The 24,932-nt window shown below is 42.0% G+C and overlaps 1 protein-coding gene across 5 annotated transcripts in view; it reads left to right on the top strand.

Moving 5' to 3' along the window:
• Positions 1 to 24,932, top strand: part of DNAH14 (dynein axonemal heavy chain 14) — a 283,313-nt gene that overhangs the window by 68,181 nt on the left and 190,200 nt on the right. For 4 of the 5 annotated variants that reach the window (XM_060192438.1, XM_060192440.1, XM_060192436.1 and 1 more), the window contains 8 exons: positions 1,503 to 1,872; positions 3,330 to 3,520; positions 5,627 to 5,872; positions 10,438 to 10,559; positions 14,434 to 14,605; positions 18,106 to 18,210; positions 18,300 to 18,418; positions 19,991 to 20,065. In XM_060192438.1, the coding sequence (XP_060048421.1) occupies positions 1,503 to 1,872; positions 3,330 to 3,520; positions 5,627 to 5,872; positions 10,438 to 10,559; positions 14,434 to 14,605; positions 18,106 to 18,210; positions 18,300 to 18,418; positions 19,991 to 20,065 (1,400 nt within the window). The remainder of the gene's footprint in view (positions 1 to 1,502; positions 1,873 to 3,329; positions 3,521 to 5,626; positions 5,873 to 10,437; positions 10,560 to 14,433; positions 14,606 to 18,105; positions 18,211 to 18,299; positions 18,419 to 19,990; positions 20,066 to 24,932) is intronic. The other variant, XM_060192437.1, reaches the window with a different exon arrangement.

Raw genomic sequence — 24,932 nt, 5'->3', positions numbered from 1 at the left:
ATGGGATTCCAGGGCACATTGGTGAGGTCCTCTGCCTGGGGAGGTCAGGTTGGCGTCATGGTAGCGTCTGTGATTGGTGTCTGAAAAAGCATTAAAATATAAAGAAGAACAAATTGCTTAATAATCTGGAACCTAAAGGCATGAATATAGCAGGTGAGATTCTAGGTCTCCATTTTGGAAAAAGTAGGTCTATGTGAGGTATATCCCAAGGGGCTGATGACTTTACTAATTTTTGCCTTTTATCTTTTTTAAAAGTATTCTATTTATTTATTTATTTATGAGAAAGATAGAAGGAGAGAGAGAACCAGACATCTTTTGGTACATGTGCTGCCGGGGATTGAACTCAGGACCTCATGCTTGAGAGTCCAATACTTTATCCGCTGTGCCACCTGCCTGACCACCCTTTTATCTTTCTTTATTTGATATTTAAAGACTGAGAGAAACAGGAAGACAGGAGAGAAAATAAGAGACATTCATTTGAAAGTTATTGGGAACACTGGCGAGTTTAACCGTCATTGGTATTTTGATAAGTTTTTTTTTCCTATGAGACTTGTTTATGTCCAAAAAGTTGACTGTTTCTTACTACTTGCAAAGTTTCCCCTCCCCCCGCAGATAGAGACCCAGCTCTTGATCCGTGGTCCTCATTCATGATAGAATGTGGGCTGATATGTTAACTCTTTTTTCAGCCATCAGGTTCCAGATTCTAAGATGATGCCAACCAGACTTCCCTGAACAGACAACCCCACCAATGTGTCCTGGAGCCCCACTTCCCCAGAGCCCCACCCCACTAGGGAAGGAGAGAGGCAGGCTGGGAGTATGGATCCACCTGTCAACACCCATGTTCAGTGGGGAAGCAATTACAGAAGCCAGACCTTCCACCTTCTGCATCCCACAATGATCCTGGGTCCATACTCCCAGAGGGATAAAGAACAGGAAAGCTATCAGGGGAGGGGAGGGGATACAGAGTTCTGGTGGTGGGAACTGTGTGGAGTTGTACCCCTCTTCAATGGTTTTTGTCAAGTGTTTCTTTTTTATAAATAAAAATTAAAAGAAAAAAATGTGGGCTGTATAAGGTGTGTCACTGCTCATCCCCCAATAACTTCCACTTTCCTTGTTTGCTGTGGAGTCAGGCTGCCCTGGGGTCAAACCTAAGAACCTCCAGTGAACAATTTTGATGATATGGTAATGAGGTGTAACCGCAGAATAGCCTTGAAAATTGGTAAAAAAATAAAATAAAATACTAGCTATCTCTCAGGGTAGCTGTATGGATTTAGTAAGTACGGTAACGCACTGGTCACTCTAGTGCTTGAAACAGAGGAGGCCCACAACATACCCTAAGTATGATGGTTAAGAGCAATCACACTTAATCAATACTCAATAACCGTGATGACCACAAATTAAAATTTGTAGAAATTCAGCTTGCATGTGGAAGTGCTGTCAATGAAACATGTTTGCATTCTGAACATGACGATCTCTTTGAAGGCCTTACTGTTATTTTTCAGATAAGAACTTCTCTCCTGTTAAACGTTAGTACTCCCGTCTCAACGGCCATGGAAATGATTCAGACTCTGTCAGAGGAAGCTGCGGATTTGTCTGCTAAAGCTAAAGTCTATTCAAGCTACCAGCAGTGTATAGAAGATTCCCCCTCTCATATGCATCCTCTCAATCTGGAAGAGATCACGCAGACAGTCCTTTCAGAGATCTCTGATATTGACTACGAGCTAACCTTGCGGAAAATATTATGGGATGCAAAAGTAGAGTGGGGAGTCCTCTTCTGGGAATGGAGGAATAGTACTCTTCAGATGATTGACATAGAGTCACTACAGAAAAATGTTTCCAAGTGGATGAGCATAATCTTTGTGCTAGAAAAAGGTAACTGTCTTTTCCTACCAAGGATTCTGTGGGGGGAGAGGGAGATGGGGAAATGACCTCTGTGTTTGGCTCTGTTTTTAGCCCTTGTTCTGAGAGCTGATCACTAAAGACATTACAAGAGTGTGCTAATCCTTTACAGTAGCAGGGAAGACATTAGAAATCTTAAGTGATAAGTAAATATATTTTCTGTGCTTTTAAAGTCGGCTTCCTCGGTAGAACCCCACGCTTGTCGCCATGATTCAGACTATACCTTGAGCCAGAGACATTTTCATCTGAGGGACCTAGCTACAGACTCCTCACCCAAGTCTTGCCTGACAGAGAGTGGGAAAAATAGTCACAGGCCATTTTGGAGATTTTTTTTTTTCCTTTTGCAAATCTTCACACTGGAAATTTTTCCAAGGCAGTGATAACCATTCCTGCACAGGCATTCTCCGAGATTAGATGCTTTTCAAAAGAAAAATTTTGTTTCACCTGGCAAGAGAATTATTTGCTTCTTAAATTCTTTTTATCTCTCAGCTATTATAATTTCAGGTTATAATTTCCTCCCCAGGAAACACTTTACTGCATTATTTAAAAAAATTGTATGAGAAACATAACAATATTGTAAAAAAAAAAATTAGTCCTCTTATTTACCCAATTCTTTTGAAAAATACTTTTGTTATTCAACCTGACATTGTAAAAGAGGCCTCATCTATACAAAAACTAGATATTCTAGGGTACGGGGATACAATTTTTAGTTCCCAACATTGGCATTTTCTCTGCCGCTTCTCATTTTCTAAGCTGAATTTAAAAAAAAAATCCTACAAGAGGAGGAACCCTGAGTTACTGAGGGTTTGAGTCCTATCCCTCAGTAGTTACTAAGGACAACTCAGTGCTTCCTATGGCCACTTTTTTTAAACCTATATTTCCTACATTTTAGTGTCAAGCTACTTAGGAAATTATAGCAATACACCCTTGACGGTCTTCTTTACTAAGCAGAAACTTAAACTTCAGCCCAAAGCCTATTGCAGTCTTTTGAATGTATATGTACGTATGTGTGTATCTATCTTTTCAGTAAAAAAAAAAAAAAAAAAAAGAAAGAAAAAGATACTGGGTGGGGGTAGATAGCATAATGGTTATGCAAAGAGAGTCACATTCCTGAAGCTCCAAAGTCTCAGGTTCAATCCCTTGCACCACCATAAGCCAGAGCTGAGCAGTGCTCTGCTATATATCTTGAGGAAACTTACCCCTAGTATCAGATTTTTCAAATAACTTGGGCTTTGGGCCTTAGGCCTAATGGTCTTGGCAGCTATTTCTCTTTATTTGAATTCATGACTGATTGTTTTGGGAAGGTAAAATTTATTATTCTAAATGGAGACTTGTAACTGTTGAACTCCTGTCCGTTAAATTGCAATGTTTTTCTGTCTTAACAATGTGGTGGCCATGTCATACATGTGTGGGCCCTTTGGTCTTCATAGGTCTACCTAAAAACGACATGGTGAAGTACCTCAAGCAGTCAGTGCTAGATTTTAAACAGGAGCTGCCTATTATCATAGCTCTGGGAAACCCCTGCCTCAAGCCAAGGCATTGGGAGACGCTCAAAAAAATCATTGGACAGTCTGTTTCTCTTGACAAGAACTGTACAGTAGAGAATCTTGTGGCACTTAAGGTAAATCTGAGCAGCGTGGAGAGTGGGGCCTATGGGCCAGGTGGTGGCGCACTGGGTTAAGTGCACATGGTACAAAGACCAAGGACCCGCGTCAGTATCCACGTTCAGCCCCTGGCTCCCCACCTGGAGTGGGGTCGCTTCACAAGCAGTGAAGCAGGTCTGCAGGTGTCTCTCTTTGTTTCTCCCTCTCTGTCTCTTCTCTCCGTTACTCTCTGTCCTATCTAATAAATAAATAAATAAATAGATAAATAAAAGTGGCTGCCAGAAGCAGTGGATTGATAGTACAGGCACTGAGCCCCAGTGATAACCCTGGAGGGGAAAAAAAAAGGTGGGCTGAAAGGTGAAATTCCAGCGGGACCAATTTACATAGGCAAGTAATCCAATCTTCAAGGAATTGAATTAAGAAAGAGATGCTTTAGAATGTCTTATAAAATAGGTATAAACTTGTAGGAGGTGGATGAGAAGGAACCATGTTTAGAGATGGTTAGACATTGAATAATAAATCATTATGTCCTTACTATCTACGAGATTAGCAAATAGTAATGCTATTTGCTGTATGCTGACATTTTTTGTATATCAAATGAAATATCAGTACTACTTCTTAGGGATGATACATTTTATAGAAATGAAAACACCAAATATATTCCATTTTATGTAAAATGAAAATACATTAAAATCATGTTAGGATAACCTTACCAATAGTTCAATAATTATTAGCTCTTTGTCTTATTGTGTATGTCTTGTTATAAAAATGAAAATTTTCCATGATCTTCATGGTTAAAATGTTTTCCGTTTTCATGACTAGGTACAGTTAGCTTCATTAATGTTTCCTGTTTCACAGTTGACAGCGTCTAATGTAACCAAAGGAAAGGCTTTAGGGCCTAGGAGCCTGGGCCATGGGGACTGCGGGTAGCCATGTATAGTGGAATAATACTGTGGTGTCTCTCCCTCTGTTTCTCTAGCAAAAAGAACAAAAAAGAGAGGAAAGAAAACCTAATTATCCCTGGAGTAGTGGAGTTGCACTTTCATGAGGTCCATAAAACAAAAACCCTGGTATTTTATGCATATCATTTTCTATTAAGTGATCTTATGTATTGAAGGAGTAGGGACACCGAAAAGAAGAATTCAAGTTATTTAATATTATTTAAGACACACACACACACAATTTTTTTCCAGAGCACTGCTCAGCTTTGGCTGAGGGTGATACAGGGCATTGAATTTGAGACCTTAGAGGTTCAGACATCATAAGCATTATGCTACTTCCCTGACCCCTTTAATTACATTTTAATTGTATTATTTTATATTTCCAGCCTTAACCTCAACCTCCCTCTCAAATTCATATATCTGAGAGACATTTTAAAATTATTGCACTCCCAAATGAATCCATTACATTCCTTCAGATGGTTTTATGCCAAGAATCATTGTGGAAAGTAGAACCCTGTCACAAAGTAATTAAGTAGATGGAATTAGTGTAGAGAAAAACCAACGAAAGTAATACCATATGCATCTGTACTGAAGATGCAGTTAGCTGTTCACCACATGTACTGGAATCAGGAAGTAAAACAGGAAAGATAGAAAACTGCACTAAGCATAGATGAAATTAGAATGATTAAAAATAATGTGGGGCTGGCAAATTAGCTCACTTGAAGAAAGTTCAGTGTGGGTGGGGTTAGATAGCATAATGGTTATGCAAAGAGACTCTCATGCCTGAAGCTCCAAAGTCCCAGGTTCAATGCCTCACACCACCATAAACCAGAGCTGAGCAGTGCTCTGGTTTAAAAAAAAAAAAAAAAAGAAAGTTCAGTGCTGTGGTGTCCTTCCCCCTTCTCTCTCTTGTCTCTTTTTGTCTGAATAAAGTTGACTTGCAGTGGTAGTGCCCTACCAATGACAATAATAATAATAATAATAATAATAATAATAATAATATTGATTAAAAACTGAGAAGGGCTACCACATGGGGGTTATAGAACCTGAAGCCTCTGATTAGGATATAATCATAATTTCAATAATCCCAGTGTGCATTTTACACACTCACTTGAATCTTGTATTTAAACTGTATCAGAAGTTGTTTGCTTTACTGTGCATTGAAATCAATGTCTGCTTTAGATGTTTCAGTATGAGAATGAAATAAATGAAATATCAACTTCAGCAACTAATGAAGCCGCTCTTGAGAAGATGATATTGAAGATCACTGAGACTTGGAACACTACCCCTTTACATTTAGTTCTCCACAACACAGAGACGGACTCTGTTCTAAAGATCCCATCTATCGATGACATCCTAGTTCAGTTAGAAGAGTCGCAGATCATTCTGGCAATTGTTAAAGGATCTTCCTATCTTGGGCCCATTAAGGTAAACACTATGTATGGCATGGGGGAAATGTTTTAGTTGCCTATGGTCTTATTAGCTTTTATTTCCCACTTTGATTTTTAACATTCTGCCCGTGTGGGATTGTGTTCATCTCATATTTATATAGAGATAAGAAAGATTACTTGATAGCTTAACCTAAAATCTTACTGTGGAAACATTCATGATTTCTTATGAGGATAATAATTAAAGTTTAATTTGGGTAGATAGCATAAATCCTGCAATGGTCCAGTAAATCATGGGTTAACAGAGAACGTCTGACCCGAGGGTCCTGTATGGTTCTTGAGATCATTAGGTCTGGCTTTGCCAAGGCAACCACAGGCAAGACCCAAAATTCTCAAAGCTGGGAGCTGTTTTCATGCAGTATTAAACGCCAATCTTCATGTTGATAATTCTGTATGGATGATGCTGTAAATATCCAAGTGACCTTGGCAGAAATCCCCTACACCCTGCCCCCCGCCCCAGCATGGAAGGCCATGACTCGGGGTGCAGTCAGAGTAGCCCTACTGGTGGGACAGCTGCCGGAAATGGCTGCGCCCTGCAGAACCTTTGCCTTGAGGATCTGCGTACCAAAGTGGAATGGTCCATTGTCATTTCCGGTGCTATCGCCCCTCCAGAGGGCTCCCCCTTTAGGCCTGTGTGTCCCGGAGTTGGAGTTACTTCTCCATCGAAAGCAAGCTCGACATGTACTCTAGTACAGTTAGAGAGTGAGCCTGGGGGTCTGCTCACAGTCAGTGTCTCTTGGTGGTCCCTTGCTGGGTAACCCCTAACATGGGGACACAGGATCCAGGAAACTCATCATGACATAAGGTATCAGTCACACAGGGATATTTAGTAGTTTCCCACTAATTGTGCATATGAGAGAAGTACATGTCCATGCAGTGGGATTCACATCATTGGTAGGCACATGAACACTGAATAGAAATGTCAATGAACCGGGCCTTAGTGGGATACAGAACTCAATATAGAACAATAACGATGAACCAACTGAGTGTCCTCTATCTATATGAAGTGCCATAAAGAAAAGAAAGAAAACTTGCAGCAGAAAGATTACAAAAGCACAGAGTAATAATAAAACCACTCAGCGAAAGAGAAGGAAACATAAAAGCAACAATCACAGTACACAAGAATGTGCTCAAAATACTTTTACTAGAAATAAACAGAAGGAAAGAATTCTCCATCAAACTTGCATTTAGCTAAATCCCATGAGAAATCATAGGGCACTAAAGGCTTTTATTAAAAATTAAAAATGAACTTAGTAGAAGGACACTGAAGGACTGGTCCTCGAGGGCTGAGAAACATAGGGTGAAGCTTGTGAGTAGCCCCACTTACAGCTTGGAGTTTCTAGTTCTTGGTTGATGGGGTGAGGGGGGGATTCAAACAGAGCTAGGCAGAATCTCTGATACAGAGAGAGGTTGTGGAAAAACTGAGGAGCCAAAGGAGGCTAGTGTTGATAAGTGCCAGGGAGGAAATTATTGCATAGAAAGAGAAAACAGGTATCTGTTAAGAGGACCATCGCCACCCCTCCCCACAGAAGACCTTATAATTAATGAGCACAAGAGCACTTAAGAGAATATTCCTGCAGCGCTGTGGGATATAATCAACCTGACTATGGCTCCCTAATGAATCTTAAAAAGAAAATCAAAATGATGGAACTATTTCCAAGTACATTAGCTGCACTCTAAACAAAGCTAAGGAATATTTATAGTCATAAAAAAACATTCAATACTTACTCATACTGTCTGGAATCCAAGCAAAGACCACCAGAAGCTAAAGAAGTTAGCAAATAGAACTGAATATGAATAGAGAAGTTAACCAGTGGAATTTGATGCAGGTCTGACCCGGACTTTAGAATTAGAGACAGAGTGGCATACTGTGATTAAGATACAGGTGGAGCAGCAGTGCGATGCCATGTCAATCAAAGTCTGAGCCAACTCCTGGTGGATACTGCCAGGATGATTATAGAAATCTCATGGGAATGTAAAGGAAGACCTGAATAGCTTCAACAGTTTTAAAAAAGAACAAACTGGGAAGATGAACACTACCTGACTTTAGTACTTACTATAAAACTAATCAAATCTCGTTTTAATGTTGGTTTCAAGGCAAATAACTAAATAAATGGAACATAATAAAGGCTAGACACTGTGTATCTCTATATAAGTACATAGTTGTGATTGGTGACTGATTTTCAACAATGACATAATGATAATTCCAAGAAGAAGAAGAAAAAAATTCAGATATGGGGCTATCCTTACCTGACAGGCTTACCAAACACCAAAGGAAATGTTTTTTAAAAAGTTCTCTACTCAGGAGTCGGGCAGTGGTGCAGTGGGTTAAGCGCATGTGGCGCAAAGCACAAGGACCAGTGGAAGGAGAGCCCCTGGCTCCCCACCTGCAGGAGAGTCGCTTCACAGGTAGTGAAGCAGGTCTGCAGGTGTCTTTCTCTCCCCTTCTCTGTCTTCCCCTCCTCTCTCCATTTCTCTCTGTCCTATCCAACAACGACATCAGTAACAGCAACAATAATAACTACAACAATAAAAAACAACAAGGGCAAAAAAAGAGAATAAATAAATATGTACAAAAAAATTTTTTAAAAAAGTTCTCTACTCTTGAGGTTCCAGGATCAGTCCCCAGCACTGTCATAAGCCAGAGCTGAACGATGCTCTGCAGTCTGTCTCTCCATGTCAGATTTATTTATTTATTTGTTTAATAGAAGTCTTTTGAAGAGCACATATCTCCAAATGTGATGAAATTCATTCACTTTTTGATTTTTATTGATTTAATAATTATTGACAAGACTATAGGATAAGAAGGGTACAGTTCCCACCACCAAAGTTCCATATCCCATCCCTCAATTAGAAGCTTTCCTATTCTTTATCCCTCTGAGAGTATGAGCCAAAGATCTTTTTTTTTAAATATTTTGTTTTTTTATTCATGAGAAACATAGGAGGAGAGAGAGAACCAGACAGACTCTGGTACATGTCCTGCCAGGGATTGAACTCAGGACCTCATTCTTGCAAGTCAAGGCTTTATTTATCTACTGCGCCACCTCCCAGACCACTGGACCAAAGATCTTTATGGGGTGCAGAAAGTGGAATGTCTGGCTTCTGTAATTGCTTCTCCACTAAAGGAAAAATATATAAGGCATATCCTGGGGAACAAATATTTTCCAAGCATACATTTGATAAAGGACATATATCCAGAAAGTTTAAGTAATTCTTATAATCTGAAACAGGAGATGGGGAGGACTTAGACATACACTTCACAAAAGAAAAAAGTACACATGAAAAGATGTTTACCTTCACTGCACATTCAAGTCAGTGTGACAATCCCAGTGAAATACTGCTGGATACCTTATGGAATAGCTAAGAAGACGCATCATCCTAAATGTTACTGAAAATGGAGAGTAAAGTGTTACAATTGCTTTTTTTTTTTTTTCCTCTCAAAAGTTAACCATACTTCTTTGTTAGGTTTGTTCCCAGGTATTTGATTGTTTTTGCTGCCATAGCAAATGGGTTCCATTTCTGGATTTCTTCTTCTTCTGACTTAGTATTTACATAGAAGAATATCACTGTCTGTCACTTGTTGGTATGCATGAGACCCCTTCTGTTTCATTGGTTTAATACCCCCTGCTTAACACTGTATTCTATTTACATAACCACTGTATTCTATTTACATAACCACTGCAGGGCATTGGTTCAATCCCCATTGGTTCATGATATGTTTTTGCCCCGCCCACTCTCCTTGTCACACTCTGATTTTCACCAGTCACTTTTCTCTTCACCCTCTCTATGTCACATCCTGTTTCCACCCTACTTGGCAAGTATATATAAAGACAGCATTGTGAGTTTTAGGGTACTTTAGTTTAGTTTAGCTTAGCTTGGTATAGATTGCGCTGCATCCTGCATGAATAAAGAGATACTGCGTACAACCCAGCCATGAGTCCCGGGTCGTCTGTTACCCGCCCGTGAAGCCAGCCCGGCGAAAACAACAGTCACTGATGTTGGCATGATGCCAACCAGACTTCCCTGGACAGACAACCCCACCAATGTGTCCTGGAGCTCCGATTCCCCAGAACCCAGCCCCACTAGGGAAAGAGAGAGGCAGGCTGGGAATATGGATCGACCTGTCAACACCCATGTTCAGCGGGGAAGCAATTATAGAAGCCAGACCTTCCACCTTCTGCATCCCACAATGGCCCTGGGTCCATACTTCCACAGGGTTAAAGAACAGAAAAGCTACCAGGGGAGGGGATGGGATATGGAGATCTGGTGGTGAGAATTGTGTGGAGTTGTATCCCTCTTATCCTATGGTCTTGTCAGTATTTCCATTTTATAAATAAAATAAAATTTAAAAAAAGAATAAAAAAAGGAAGAATGTCACTGATTTGTAGAGATTAATTTTGTAACCTGCCACTTTCCTATATTGCTTAACGAGTTCCAGGAGTTCCCTGCTGAGGGCTTTAGATGTATATCTCAGTCTCTAGGATAAGATTTTATATATAATTCTATATATTTAGATTTTTTTGTGTGTGTGTTATTATATTGTAGGAGCTTGTTCGCGAATGGGATCAAAACTTAACGCTCTTCTCTTGCACCCTTGAGGAATGGATGAAATGTCAAAGAAATTGGCTTCATCTTGAGCCAGCCTTTCAGTCTTCCGAAATACAAAGGTAGCAAACTGAAATATGCTTTATAAAGGTACAAAATGCACAGTGATTAATATATTCCCTCTAATCCTTGAGAAATTTTGTCTTGGGGATAAGTGGTGGTGCATTTCATTGAGAGCACATGTTATGATGTGTAGGGACCTGGATTCGAACCCCCTAGCCCCAGTCCCTACCTGCAGGAGGAAAGCTTTGTGAGTAGTGAAGCAGTGTTGCAAGTGTCTCTCTGTTTTTCTCCCTCTATGTCACCCCCTTCCCTCTTGACTTCTGGCTTTCTATATCCAATAAATAAATATAATACAAGAATTTTTTTAAAAAAGAAATCATTCCTTCAGTGAGCACTCTAGAATAATCTTAGTCTTAGGCATGGGAGTATAATATGCCGAATACTTTTGAGGGGGAGGTAGGTTCCTTCTAAGAGATCAAATCTTCATCCTTTCTTTATAAGCCTTATTTAGTCCAAATATTTAAGAAGTAAACTGAAAAAAAAACTGAAGTTTTAATTCTCAATTATTGAGAAAAATGTTTCTAAGGAGTGAGGAAGAAGTGTCAGATGACATTTCTATTTTCAGTTGCCACCAGGGTTTCGCTGGGTTTCGGTGCCAGCATGATGAATCCACTGCTCCCAGAAGCCACTTTTTTTTTTCTTTCTATTTTATGTGAAAGGACAGAGAGAAATTGAGAAGGGAGGGAAGATAGAGAGGGAGAGAAAGACACCTGCATGATTAACCGGCACACCACTGCCTAGCCCGCCCAGATGCCGTTGTTACAACCCCTAAGCTATGGTACTATGTGGCTGGAATATTAGTGGTTTGTTCTGGAATACAAAACCTACAGAAGAGGGGCTGGTTGGTGGCTCACCTGGTTGAGTGCACCTATTACAATGTGCAAGGGTCTGGGTTCAAGCCCCCAGTTCCCACCTGCAGGGGAAAAGCTTTGCAAGTGGTAAAGCAGTGTTCCAGTTGTCTGACTGTCTCTCTCCCTCTCTGTCTCCCCTTTCCCTCTCGATTTCTGGCTGTCTCTAGGCAATAAATAAATAAAGATAATAAAAAGTTTTCAAAAACCCACAGAATTAGTGGTTTTGATGTGAAGAGTAAATATACATTACTCGTACTTCTTAGCACCTAGTACCATAGACGGCACTGGTATTTCTTACTTTGGATCATGTGATATAACTAGATTCTAGACAGTTGTTGGCAGTTGTTCACTTTCTTTTTACACATTTCATTAAAATGGACTTTGTTTCTTTTAAAAGTGAATGGTCTTCAGAGTGCTTGAGATATGCATTATCTCTTTCTTCTAAACCACTGGCAGTAAATAAGATAGGTAGCCAGGGGTTATGACTTTGTGTGCTTCATTACAGCAGATGCTAGAGGACCTTGAATGTTGGATTCAGTCTTTGGAAATTTGCTTTGGGGGCAAGTGGAGCTATTAGAGGTTTATGAGTCTTGCTTTGCAGTGAATGATGACCAGCTTTATTACATTTGCCCAGTTCTTGTTGTATGAATGTTTTAGGCTCTTCTGTTAATCGGTGGTTACAGTACTCAAAAGTGAAACCTTCACACCTAGGGAATATATCCTCTGTGATAAAGGCCTGCTGTTTTAGTTATTTATTTTTGTCCTTTACCTTTTTAAAATTTTATTGGTGATTTAATATTGATTTACAAAATTACATGTCAACAGGGGTTCAAATCCATACCATTCCCACCACCAGAGTTCTGAATCTTCAGTCTCCCCACTGCAAGCCATCACAGTTCCCCTAAAGTTGAAGATAAAAGCCAACCATCATCTCTACAACTATCTGTCTACATTTGTATACAATTGCCCCTTTTTTCTTCCAAGTCCCTTCTTCTCTTCCTTTTAGTAAACAGATCTTACAATGACAGGATTAGATTGTTGGGTTAGAAATTCAACATGTTATCACCTTGTTCTTATTCAGAACTGGCCATGAGTTTGGAAAAGGAGATTTTAGTTAAGGGGTGCTGAAGTAGAGTTCTTTAGGAAAGAAATAAACGAGTTTGGAACGTGCCTACCTTTGACTGATGCCTTGATAGCGGTGGGAAAATGCAGAGAAAGTGGGAAGAGAAATGCCTGAGAGGGGATAATTCTTCTTTTCGAATCACTTTATTGAAGGAAATGGTGGGTGACAAGATAGTCGTTTTCCCATGCGTTCCATTTCAAGGGGCTAGTTCTCTAAACTGAGTGTGGGAGGGTGGAGGATGCCTTACCTTCACTCCAAAATGCAGATAAGGTTGCACAAGACTTCCCAGAGACGCTGTGAGAGTGCTTAACAGAACGGGAGGTTCTCGTTGAACTGCACAAGCTAGTAGGCCCATCTCCTAAGAGAGGAAGTGGGATCATTTTGGGAAGGCTCTTGGAAAAACTCGCCCGTCATATGTAACTTTGCAATTAGAGGCCTTAGAAACTAGGGCTTAACCTCTACTCTGCAGAATATCGAAGCCAGCTTTATCCACAGAGCAAAGCAGTGTGAGAATAAATGGTTTTCTTAGACTCCTGATTCTCAACTTCAGGTGACTGGTTTTTCCTCTAAAGGGACATTTGGTAATGCCAGAGACATACTAATTGCCACAACCGGAAGACACAACGCATGCATTTAGTGAGCACATCCTGTGATGCAGAGAAAGGACCTACCTTTGACTAAACCTTGGCACTTCACCCCCCACCAGCACCAAAGAATTACTGATCCAAATTGGTCAACAATAGCCAAGTCAGGGAATCTAAATTCAAACCAAGGAGACATCATCTTTTAGAATATCCCATCTTCAGTGATCCCTATTCAAAATATCTTCTCACCAGAAAAGTGGACAACTCGAAGGAAAGCCCCTGGACCCCTTAATGAGGAGGGGTTCAAAGACTTGTGGGGAGAGCCAGGGAATGGTGCCAGGCAGAGGCTCCAGATGGGCAGGAGGGGAGTGGGGTGAGATGGGGAGGGGACTTTAAAGACCTGAGCAATATACCTGTCGGGAACTCCTCTGACAGTGGACTTGGAAAAAGTAAAAGCTCCAGCTAAATTGGCGAGAGAGAGAGAGAGAGAGACTGAGATTGATTGATTGATTTCTAGTTTCTTCTTCTCTACTCAACTTCTAAACCTTGAGGAGATTAAATCAGATTGGGACTAGATGAAGTGGGAAAAAATAGGCAAGCAGAGAATGAACTCGACCAGACAGTCTTTGAGAATAGTTTCCTTATTTAACTCTTTATTTTAACTCTAGTAGCAGAAACAAAACTCAAACTAAAATAGCAATGCATTAAAATTGTGGGAGTTGCTTCTTTTTAACAAGGAGGGAAGAATTAAGCATTCTGCAAAGGAAAGTGTTACGTCTAAACCTGCTTTCCTTTTCTTGATCCTCTAAGATTAGATCATTGCTGGTAGGACCTGGATTTTCTTACACTTGCATCTTATACTCTTGTTCTGAGAGCAAATACCTTCTCTGCAGTTCTGTTCATCGGAAAGCTTTGTTTTTCCTTTAAAATTCAGATCAAAAAGCTTCTCTAAGAAGTTCTCTCCATGTCCAAGAATATCTGGACAGGTTCCCATCTTAGACAGTACCTCTCTACTTAGTTACGATTCCGAGGATGTTAAGTCATTTCTGTCTACTTCATGCAAAATGTGCATGTCCCTTATCCACCTCACCAAGTGAGTGATGGATTTATATGCAGCATATCCTACCGTTTGTTAACATGTCTGGCTACCATTTGCAAGCAAGGAACACTCTGAACATATCTTCAGCTGATGGTCAAGCAACAAAAATATCCTGACATGGTGCAACTTGAACCATCTTCTGCGGCAAGTGGTTTTAAATGACATGTTTTCATTAGATTGTCTTCAAAAACTAAGTTTCTTGTTTTCTGTTTTAAGGCAACTTCCAGTAGAAGCAAAACTTTTCTCTTACGTGATTTCCATGTGGAAAGACATCATGTCAAAGATACAAAACAAGCTGAATGTCTTGTGGATCGCCCTCTCTGCGGGATTCCTTGAAATCCTGCAGAACTGCAATGCCTATCTCGAGTACATAAAGAAGAGTCTTGAGGTAAAGCCCTAGGGGTCCTCAGGTGAAGGCACACTTAGCTCTGTAAAACTGTGATGTCACGCACTACAGAAACTCACCTCAGGGCCCATTTTCTTCTTCACTCTAGCTGTCCAATTTGTTTTAAGCTCTTACTATCCCTAGAATGTATAAAGATGTTACCAAAATGGAAAAGAAGTGTGGATGGGCCGAGTAAAACAAACAAACAAAAAAACAAGGAAAATGCTGAATTGTTAAAGTACCAAGTCTCCTTATCTTTTTGTTTGTTTTTTGTTTTTGAATCCATCTTTTGGGGGGGGGGGACAGTGGTTTCCCAGACAGGTGTGGACACGTGGCTACATCCTCTCTCCTGCACTCCACCACCCACCCAAGTCTTTCTTAGTGTTTCTCCCTGCCCTTCCCAGAGTCCTTTACTTTACTGCACTGTGCCACACCCAGTCCAGGCTTTGCCTTCTGCTTTCCCTTTCTCTCTGTTCTCAGTTTCCACCTGTGAAGTAAATCCACCAGTATTTGCCCTCCTTCTGACTCAGCTCGATGAGCATGACCCCTTCAAGTTCCGTCCTGGATGAGGCAAGGGTTTCCTTATCTTTAAGTTGGGAATAATAAGAGCGCCTACCATAAGAGGTTTTTGTGCCAGGTGATCCAGCAGGTGGCACGGCGGGTAGGTAAGGCAACATGAGGGTCATGTGTTCAACCCCCGACCACCTACACACCAGCATAATGCTCTGGTTCTCTCTCTATCTCTCATTAATAGATAACATTCTTTTTTAGAAGATGCTTTGTGCCTAGTAAGACAATGCATTGAAGCCACCGGTTTGCCATAAAGCACTTAGTGAATGTTAACGCTAGTCACTAGCATTGTTATTGTTTTTAAGTTGATGGACTCAGTAGATGGTGACTATTTTGATATTTATATTTATAGTTAAGATGCTGAGTCTGTGTATTAGCACAATGGCAGAACACTAGCTTGTCTGCTAGATAAGCAAGCATTAAATGCGAGGGTTAATGAAATCTTTATGAAAGAGAGAAGAGCACTGCTCTGGCATCTGCAGTGCTAGGGATCGAATCTAAGGTTTTACACATGCAAGTCATGTACTCTACCTGCTGAGCCATTCCCCTGGCTGCAATACTGGGTTTTAATATTTAAGATTCGTGGTGAGGGAGTTGGGCGGTAGCACGGTGGGTTAAGTGCACATGGTACAAAGCACAATGACTGGCATAAGGATCCCGGTTCCAGCCCCCGGCTCCCCACCTGCAGGGGGGTCGCTTCACAGGCGGTGAAGCAGGTCTGCAGGTGTCTGTCTTTCTCTTCCCTTCTCTGTCTTCCCCTCCTCTCTCCATTTCTCCCTGTCCTATGCAACAACGACGACATCAATAACAACAACAATAACTATAACAATAAAACAACAAGGGCAACAAAAGGGGAAATAAATAAATGATTAGTGGTGAATACATTCTCACCACTTCATTCACAGCAATGTCTTTTTCCAGGCAGCTATTTCTGTTTCACGTTGAAAACCCGTTGTACTTTAGCGTGTTGTAATGGCCTCTCAAGAATCTGCATCTAAGGCAGTTACGGTCTGACTCTCTAATATAGAAATCGATGACCTGGTTCACAATAGCTGGTTCACGGAGAGATCATTGAACTGAGTGTTAAAATTATCGGGTTGCCAGAAAAGTCACAACATTCTGCTCTGTGTGTTTCTATGTGAAGCTGAGTGACCTTTCCAACAACCCAGTGTTCAGAGATCTCTTCAGTAGCCAGACAGTAATGTTCCATTTACCCATTACTCAGTACCTACCGTATGCCAAGTACTGCAGCTAAATCTGTGAAGATAAAGGCTATTCCCAAATATTACAGAACTCACAGTCTGTTACAGGAAACAAAGCAGACAGGAGTATCACAGTGTGTCGTGAAAGATCAATGAATGGTGCGACCATATCAAAAAAGAGAAATTGGCCCGGTCTGGGTCTTGAAGAAGCATTTGAGTTAGCCAGGTAGGAGTTGGCATGTGGGCACTTGGATGGGAGAGCAGACGGGACTGGAGCAGGGTACAAATATGGAGCCACGAGCAGGTTGGATGCACTCGGAGCTACAAACAAGAGGGCACAAACACAGCACTGGTTCCAGATGGGAAGCCATGAAAGACGAGGTCCTCTTGGGAAGCAGAAAAGAAACAAAGGCAAACCTTCAATACCACAATGAGTCTACATGCCACTGAAAAGCGGCCGAAGATTTTAAACCAGAGTGTGGAAATTATTTATTTATATTTCCAAGGATTACTAGTCCTTGGAAAGAAGCATAAAGTAGATATAGATTAGAGGTAGTGCAAGTAAATATAAAGAAATCAGTTACAGGCAGAAATATTGGGAAACTGAATTAAAGCCATGGTAGCGTTCAAAAAGATGGAACCAGAAGCTTCAGGCATGGAAAGACATGCACACTACCAAGTGAGCTCTCTCTAACACTAGACAAATATATATATAGAGAGAGAGAGAGAGTGAGAGAGAGAGAGAGAGAAGGAAGATATGTGGAAAGAATGATACGAGTAGAATACCAGATGTCAACATAAAGTGTAAAGACTGAAGAGACATCTTGAAAGAAATTCTAGGAAAGTGGAATGCAGAAGAACAGGAGATTGAAATCCCACATGTCAAAATGCAGCAGAGTCATGTGCTATGGGCATGTCGTGGAACACAAAGGCTGCAGAGCTTCCAGTAAATGTGGTCACAGTCTGGCTAAATGACTGAGACATGAAAAAATAAAGATTTTGAATCTGTGAGCTGCTTTTTCAAGAACTTTATGAGAAAGTGGGCCAGAAGCTAGTCACTAGAGGACAAAGGGTCTCCGGAGAAAGGGTCTCTTATGTTTAGAGTGAGGGAGATTCAAGGGAAGCTTGTTGTAAAGGAGAGATAGATATTGTAGAAGGGTAAAATAAGCAAGGCTAAGTACAGGTTGACCAAACAGACCAACAGAGCAGGAATAGCTTAGCCTGGCATACATGGATGGGTATTTCTTCCTCTGCTGGTTGAAAGGACAGACATGTGGATACAGGTAAATTTTGGAGAGAGATGAGAATGCAGTGGTTGTCTATTCAGTAGGGTTGGAGGTATGGCCTATAAGGATAAGAACTGACTGTCTGAGAGGACGGGGAAATATAACAAAGTTGTGAGCCTGGAAACAGCTGATAATAGCAAAATACAGTGTGTTCTTAATTATTAATGAAACAGTAGTCTGTTATCTCTCTCTCTCTCTCTGTGTGTGTGTGTGTGTGTGTGTGTGTGTGTGTAAAAGTGGGATATTTTTTGTTTTTCTTTTACTTCAGTTTTGTTTAAAAATCTATCAAATTGAGTACCACTTCCATTGGGCCTGGGCTTTATTTGATCTCAGATGATTATATATACAACTTAAATATGACAGTTGTTGTGGATTATGTAGACCCAGCCAGGGTGCGATTCATGCCCTAGTTAAATGGAATTGCTTTTCTTTTGGCTCCGAACAGGACTACCTTGAAACTAAAAGGATGATTTTCCCAAGATTTTACTTTCTTAGCAATGCTGAGCTTCTTGATATTCTAGCAAACAGCAGAAACCCAGAATCCATCCAGGTATAGTCATTATCTTCTGCTCGGTGATGCTGTTTCCCAGCCAGTGTCGAATGTTTTTGACGTCGTTGACATCCATTTCTGGTCCACAGCCTCATCTCATGAAGTGCTTTGAAAACATAAAGCAGTTAATTATATGGAAGCAAGACATTGGGCCACCGGCTGTGATAATGCTCATCTCTGCTGAAGGAGAAACCATTGTGTTACAAAAGTATGTAGAAGCTGATACACATGATGTACTTCAGGCTACATCAACTTCTCTCTTTAAAGACCTCTGCAGGGACTGGTTAAGCACACACATTACCATGAGCAAGGACCCAGGTTCAAGCCCCCCTTCCCCACCTGTATGAGGGAAGTTTCACAAGCTGTGAAGCAAGTACTATGGGTGTCTCTGTCTCTCTCCTTCTCTGTCTCCCCTCTCCAACTTCTCTCTGTCCTATCAAATAAGCAAATAAAGGGAAAATGGCTGCCAGGAGATGGTGGGTTCATCGTGTAGGAACAAGGCCCAGCAATAACCTTGGTGGCAAAGTGGGTCTTCCTGTAGCTGTTGTTATTGTCATGAGCACACGGCTTACTAGTTGAATATAGATGGGAAGGCCTGCAAGACAGCTCACTCAGATGGTGTGCTGCTCTGGTGCTGTGCCCTGACCCACGCTCAAGCCTACACCCCCCACACACACACACACACACTGGCCAAGCTTCCACGCTGTGGTTTCTTTCTCTCCCTTTCTCTTTCTTTCTCTCTTCCTACCTGAACAAGTCAGACTGGAGTAGTGAAGCCCCAGAGATGACCAAAACAAAAACCTGACAAGGAAAATGTGTCAGCTGCTCGGTCTCGTTGGTGCTTTTTTGTTTTCAGCTAGGTCCTCCCAAGACACTGTACTAGTCCAATGTGCTGGTCTTGCCAAGAGTTTGCTTACCTTTGCTGTTTGGCTTCTGGTGTTCATTGAAAAACTCAGGCCTTCCACCCAGCAGCATTCTTAAGCTGACAATGACCTGCAGGTCCTGTTGCTGATGGTGAAGGCAGACCTAGGCTGGGGGTGAGCATGCTTTGCAAAAAATTGAGAAATTTTACTTATGTGTCAATAAGTATTTATTGACAATATTAAACCAATATTTATTAAACCAGTATTTATTAAACCAATAATAACCCCAGTGATAGATAGATAGATAGATAGATAGGTGGATAGATAGATAGATAGATATGGATGATGAGGGGAGCCAGGCAGTGGCACACCCATTCAAGTGCACACTTTATCATGTGCAGAGACCCAGGTTCAAGCATTCAGTCCCACCTGTAGGGGAAAAGCTTTGTGAGCGGTGAAGCAGGGTTGCAGGTGTCTCTCTTTTTCTCTCCCTCTCTATTTCCCCCTCCCCTCTCAATTTCTCTCTATCCTATCTCATAAAATAGAGGGTGGGGGAGAGATGATAAGGGATTAGAAATGCTTTGTGAATTAATACTGCACTGAGGTCTCAGAGTTTTGTAAATATATAGTTTTGATGTTTTCAGAAAAGTCTTTCACACTAAGATCAAGAGAAGCCAAATATACTAAGTGTTATAGTCATTTTACCTGCAAATATTGAAATGTAGAAACTATTTCTGTGGAATGGGGAGACAGCATAATGGTTATACAGAAAGACCTTCATGCCTGAGGCACCAGAGGTCCCAACCTCAATACCTAGCACCACCATAAGCCAGAGCTAAGCAGGTCTTGTTTCTACAAACTTATCAGTGGAATGATACATGCATATAAATAATTTTTCATATTACTTTTAATTCTAGGAAAATCCGCATAAGAGTTGCTATTGAACAGTGGCTGGTAAATGTAGAGAAAAGCATGTTCAATATTTTGAAAAAGTGAGTACACTTTTCAGCACCTGAAGCTACACTGTATAGTACCAGATGTGTCACATCACAGCATATACTGTGGGACTTGAGAACTAATGACTGAAGTGGGAATGACCCAGACGACTATATGGAGCAAAGTCCTCTATAAAGCAATAGAACCTGGCTGCGCAAGATGGGATGGGAAAATGCTCCTTTCTACAGAGTGAATACAGTTTGAGAAGGAGGCAGGGCCAGAATGCAGACAGTGTCCATCCCCGCCTGATTCCCCTCACGTCCATCCCCGCCTGATTCCCCTCACGTCCATCCCCGCCTGATTCCCCTCACGTCCATCCCCGCCTGATTCCCCTCACGTCCATCCCTGCCTGATTCCCCTCACGTCCATCCCCGCCTGATTCCCCTCATGCCCATTTCTTCCTGCTTTGACAAGTCACCAGTCTCAGGCTGTGGCCCACCTTGCTACTTTGTATTTTTGTCCCCCCCCCCCCCCCCCCCCGTTTGCTCTCTGGATTTGTTTCCTTTGTTCAGTCTTTTAAATAGTTGTTTGTTGGGGCCAGGTGGTGGCACACCTGGTTAAGCCCACACAATACCAGGCTCAAGAACTCCAGTTAAAGCCCCTAGTTCCTACCTGCAGGGAGAAAACTTCGTGAAGCAGGGTTTCAGGTGTCTCTTTGTCTCTTTCCCTCTCTATCTCGCCCTATCTTCTCAACTTCTCTCTGTCTCTAGCCAATAATAAATAAATAAAAAGATTTAAAAAAAAAAAATATATATATATATATATATATATATATATATGATGCCAGAGATCAAGGTCAAGTCCTCACATGTTTATTCTGCTTTGAAACACCTTCTTAATCTATAAAGAAAGAAAGCTAGTCTGGGCAGCTGTGCAAAGACCTGGTTTCATACGCTGATCCCTGCCTGCAAGGGCAAAGCTTTATAAGTGGTGGGGCAGTGCTGCAGGTTTCTCTCCTCTCTCACTCCCCCTCCTTTCTTAATTTCTCTCTGTTCCTATCAGCAAAAAGAAAGGAGCAACACGGCTTCCAGGAGTGGTGTATTCGTTGTGTAGACACTGACCCCTGTGATTACCCTGGTAGCAATAAAAAAAAAAAAAAATCATGAGTGAGAGAAGAGACATCAGTGCATCCTTCTGCTGCCCGCGGAGTGCTGCTTGTCTCCGCCCTCAGTTCTCATGTGGTGCTGGGGACTGAACCCGGGCGTCCTGCCCGGGCAAGGCCTGCACTGTAGCTGCTAAGCCACCTCTCTGGCCCACACTGTCCTTTCATGTTTCATTTGTTTAGAGTGAAGAAAGTGTCTCCGAGTGTGAACTTGGAAACGAATTTGACTGTGGTCTTCTCAGGATTTTCTGGTCTTGCAGTCAGAAACTAATTTAACTGTGGTCTTCTCAGGATTTTTCTGGTCTTGCAGTCAGAAACTAATTTGACTGTGGACTTCTCAGGATTTCCTGGTCAGGCAGTCAGAAACTAATTTGACTGTGGTCTTCTCAGGATTTTCTGGTCTTACAGTCAGAAACTAATTTGACTGTGGACTTCTCAGGATTTTCTGGTCAGGCCGTCAGAAACTAATTTGACTGTGGACTTCTCAGGATTTTTCTGGTCTTGCAGTCAGAAACTAATTTGACTGTGGACTTCTCAGGATTTTCTGGTCAGGCCGTCAGAAACTAGTTTAACTGTGGTCTTCTCAGGATTTTTCTGGTCTTGCAGTCAGAAACGAATTTGACTGTGGTCTTCTCAGGATTTTCTGGTCAGGCAGTCAGAAACGAATTTGACTGTGGACTTCTCAGGATTTTCTGGTCAGGCAGTCAGAAACTAATTTGACTGTGGTCTTCTTAGGATTTTTCTTGTCTTGCAGTCAGAAACTAATTTGACTGTGGACTTCTCAGGATTTTCTGGTCAGGCAGTCAGAATTCACAAATAAGCTCGGCTCTGTCCTTTGGGGGAAACGCCGTTTTATTTTCCTGCTGTTTGATCTGCAAGCTGCACACGGTGCTGAGAGGCACGAGCGGCGAGAGGAATCCTCTCCGTCCTGATTTTGCTGGGGAGAGTCTAGTGTCTCAGCATGCGCAGTGGTGCTGGGGTTTCTGTAATAAGCCCTTAAAAAAAGTAAAGTTCGAGCCCCTGGCTCCCCACCTGGAGGGGGGTCACTTCACAGGCAGTGAAGCAGGTCTGCAGGTGTCTGTCTTTCTCTCCCCCTCTCTGTCTTCCCCTCCCCTCTCCATTTCTCTCTGTCCTATCCAACAGTGACATCAGTAGCAACAACAACAACAAAAAGGGCAGCAACAGGGAAAATAAATGTAAAAAAAATTTTTTTAACAGGGTTTTATTCTTTGCTTACTTTGATGATTTTTTTTAAAAAATTATTTATTTCATGAGCTATAGAGGGAGGGGAGAGAGGAGGTGGAGAGGGAGAGAGAGCAGTGCTGGAGCTGCACTCCAGGTCATCATCATTATTATTTTAATTTGATTTTATAAGACAGAAAGAAGTTGAGAGGGGACAGGGAGAGAGAGGGGGAGGGAGGGGCCAGGGAGGCGGCATACCTGGTTGAGGGCATGTTACCATGTGTAAGAACCTCGGTTCAAGCCCCCACTCCCCACCTGCAGGGGGAAGCTTTACAAGTGGAGGAGCAGTGCTGCAGGTGTCTCTCTGCTTCTCTATCTCTTGTTCCTCTCAATTTATCTCTGTCTCTGGCAATTAAATAAATAGATAAAATGTTGAGAGAGAGAGAGAGAGAGAGAGAGAGAGAGAGACAGAAAAGGAGGGGAGGGGAAGGGAGGAGTGGGGAGATCTGCAACACTGCTTCATCACCCATGAAGTTTACTCCCTGCCGATGGAGAGCAGGGGCTGGAACCAGGATCCTTGAGCCTGGTAACATGTGTGCTCTACCAGGTGCACCACTTCCCAGCCCCTTAAGTAAAGTATTGATCTTGCCATTGCCTCTTTATTTATGGATTAATCATTATGTTGGCTTAGTAAGATTTTTGTTTTGTTTTAGTTCATTACTGTTTCTTAGGTTCCACATTTAAAATTTTATTTTTGCTGTATGTATCTTTAAATAATTTTTCAAAAAAAAAAAAAAAACCTGTGGGTAGCAAATCCTTTTATTTTGTCCTCATCTTCCCATGCTACTTTAAGAATAGAATCACTTCTGAATTAAAAGTCATCTTGTTGAGTGCTAGCCTCTCAAAATATCTCCCCCAATCTGTTCACAAGAAAAAGTGGGGTTTGCTGAGTAAAGAGAGCACTACACTTTTAAACCCCTCAGACTAGGAAGGACAGAATCAGGATATCCACCGAGATTGTAAAGTCTGGTGTAAGATCTTCATTGGGAACTTGGCTAGGATTCGAGAAATATCAGCAGAGAAGCACTTGAGACGGTGACAAGAGCAAGGCGGAGCTGACCCGCTGTTTGGGGAGATTATTCCCACACATGATCATTGTATGTGGTGAGGTTAGTATGTGGCGGGACATTATTCCGTTTTCAGAAGTCATGTTTGTTTGAACCCAGAGACCCTCCCCTGACTTCAAAGTACATCTTTGCAGAGTCCTTTTTGGAGAGAGACTGTGTCCTGAATACAAGAACCCTGGGCACATTTCCTTGTCCCTGTCCCCACAGAGACAAGAAACACAATTAAAAAACACAATAAAAGATGTTCCTGCTCAAGTTGCAGGCTGAGTGACAGCGAGACCCCATCAGCTACAGGCGCCTCCTCAGGCCAGAGAAATTCACCTGCACCTTCGACTTGGCAGAGTGACGCTTCCACCCTTTCTGCTGTGGCCTCGGCCACTGCGGCTTCCCCGCTTCAAATGGTCTGTTGGTCAAAGGCTTTCTTTCTTTTTCTTTTTTCGTTTTCTTTATTGGGAGGGTTAATGGTTTACAGTCGACAGTAAGATGCAGCAGTTGGTCCGTGTGTAACATTTCTCAGTTTTCCACATAACAGTTCAACCCCCTCAAGATCCTCCTCTGCCATCATGTTCCAGGACCCGAGATCCCACCCCCACCCCCCAACCCCCACCCCAGAGTCTCCTACTTTGGTGCAGATCACCAACTCCAGTCCGAGTTCTGCTTTGTATTTTCGTATTTTCAGCTTCTATTTTTTATTATTAGTGATTCGATACTGATAGACAAGATTGTAGGATGAGAGGGGCACAGTTCACACGACTCCCACCACCAGCGTGCCATATCCCATCCCCTCCACTGGGAGCTTCCCTGTTCTTTATCCACCTGGGACTGTTGTCCAAAGATCTTTATGGGGTGCAGAAGGTGGGAGGTCTGACTCCTGTAATTGCTTCCCCTCTAGACATGGGTGTTGACAGGTAGATCCATCCCTCCAGCCTGTCTTTACCTTTCCCTAGTAGGGTAGGGCTCCAGGGAGCTCTGCTTTTTTTTTTCTTTTCTTTCTCAGTATTGCTTTTCCTAAAATGTCTGGTCAGTCTTGGTTGGTGGTTCATGCTCACACCAGCCAGTCTTTGCCTGTTTTCTCCTCAACATGAATAAGTTTCTAATGGCAGCAGCCTGGCTGCCTGCACTGACTGTAGCTGATGGGCTGGCCCCGGGGGGCCCTAGTCTGTGAGTGGCTTATCTGTCGAGTTGTCGGGAGAGTCGTGATGCGTTTTTACATGGAAAGCATAGACGAGTGCGGTGACGTTTCTGAAAGCCCCGTCCGTGGATAAGTCACATGCTGCTTGCGTGGAGGTTCTCTCCCACTTCTCCTGGAGGTGACAAGGTGCCTGTGACACTTCACTGCTCTGCTAGTCTCAGACCTGTCGAAAACATTCCAGTTCTTACTAAAACAAACAAAGACATGGTAGTCGTCCTTGTTTTACTGTGTGCCACCCCCCCCCCATTTTCCTTCTCTGT

This window comes from Erinaceus europaeus, chromosome 6 (genome assembly GCF_950295315.1).
Source record: "Erinaceus europaeus chromosome 6, mEriEur2.1, whole genome shotgun sequence".
Lineage (NCBI taxonomy): Eukaryota > Metazoa > Chordata > Mammalia > Eulipotyphla > Erinaceidae > Erinaceus > Erinaceus europaeus.
This window is presented reverse-complemented; position numbering and strand designations above follow the sequence as displayed.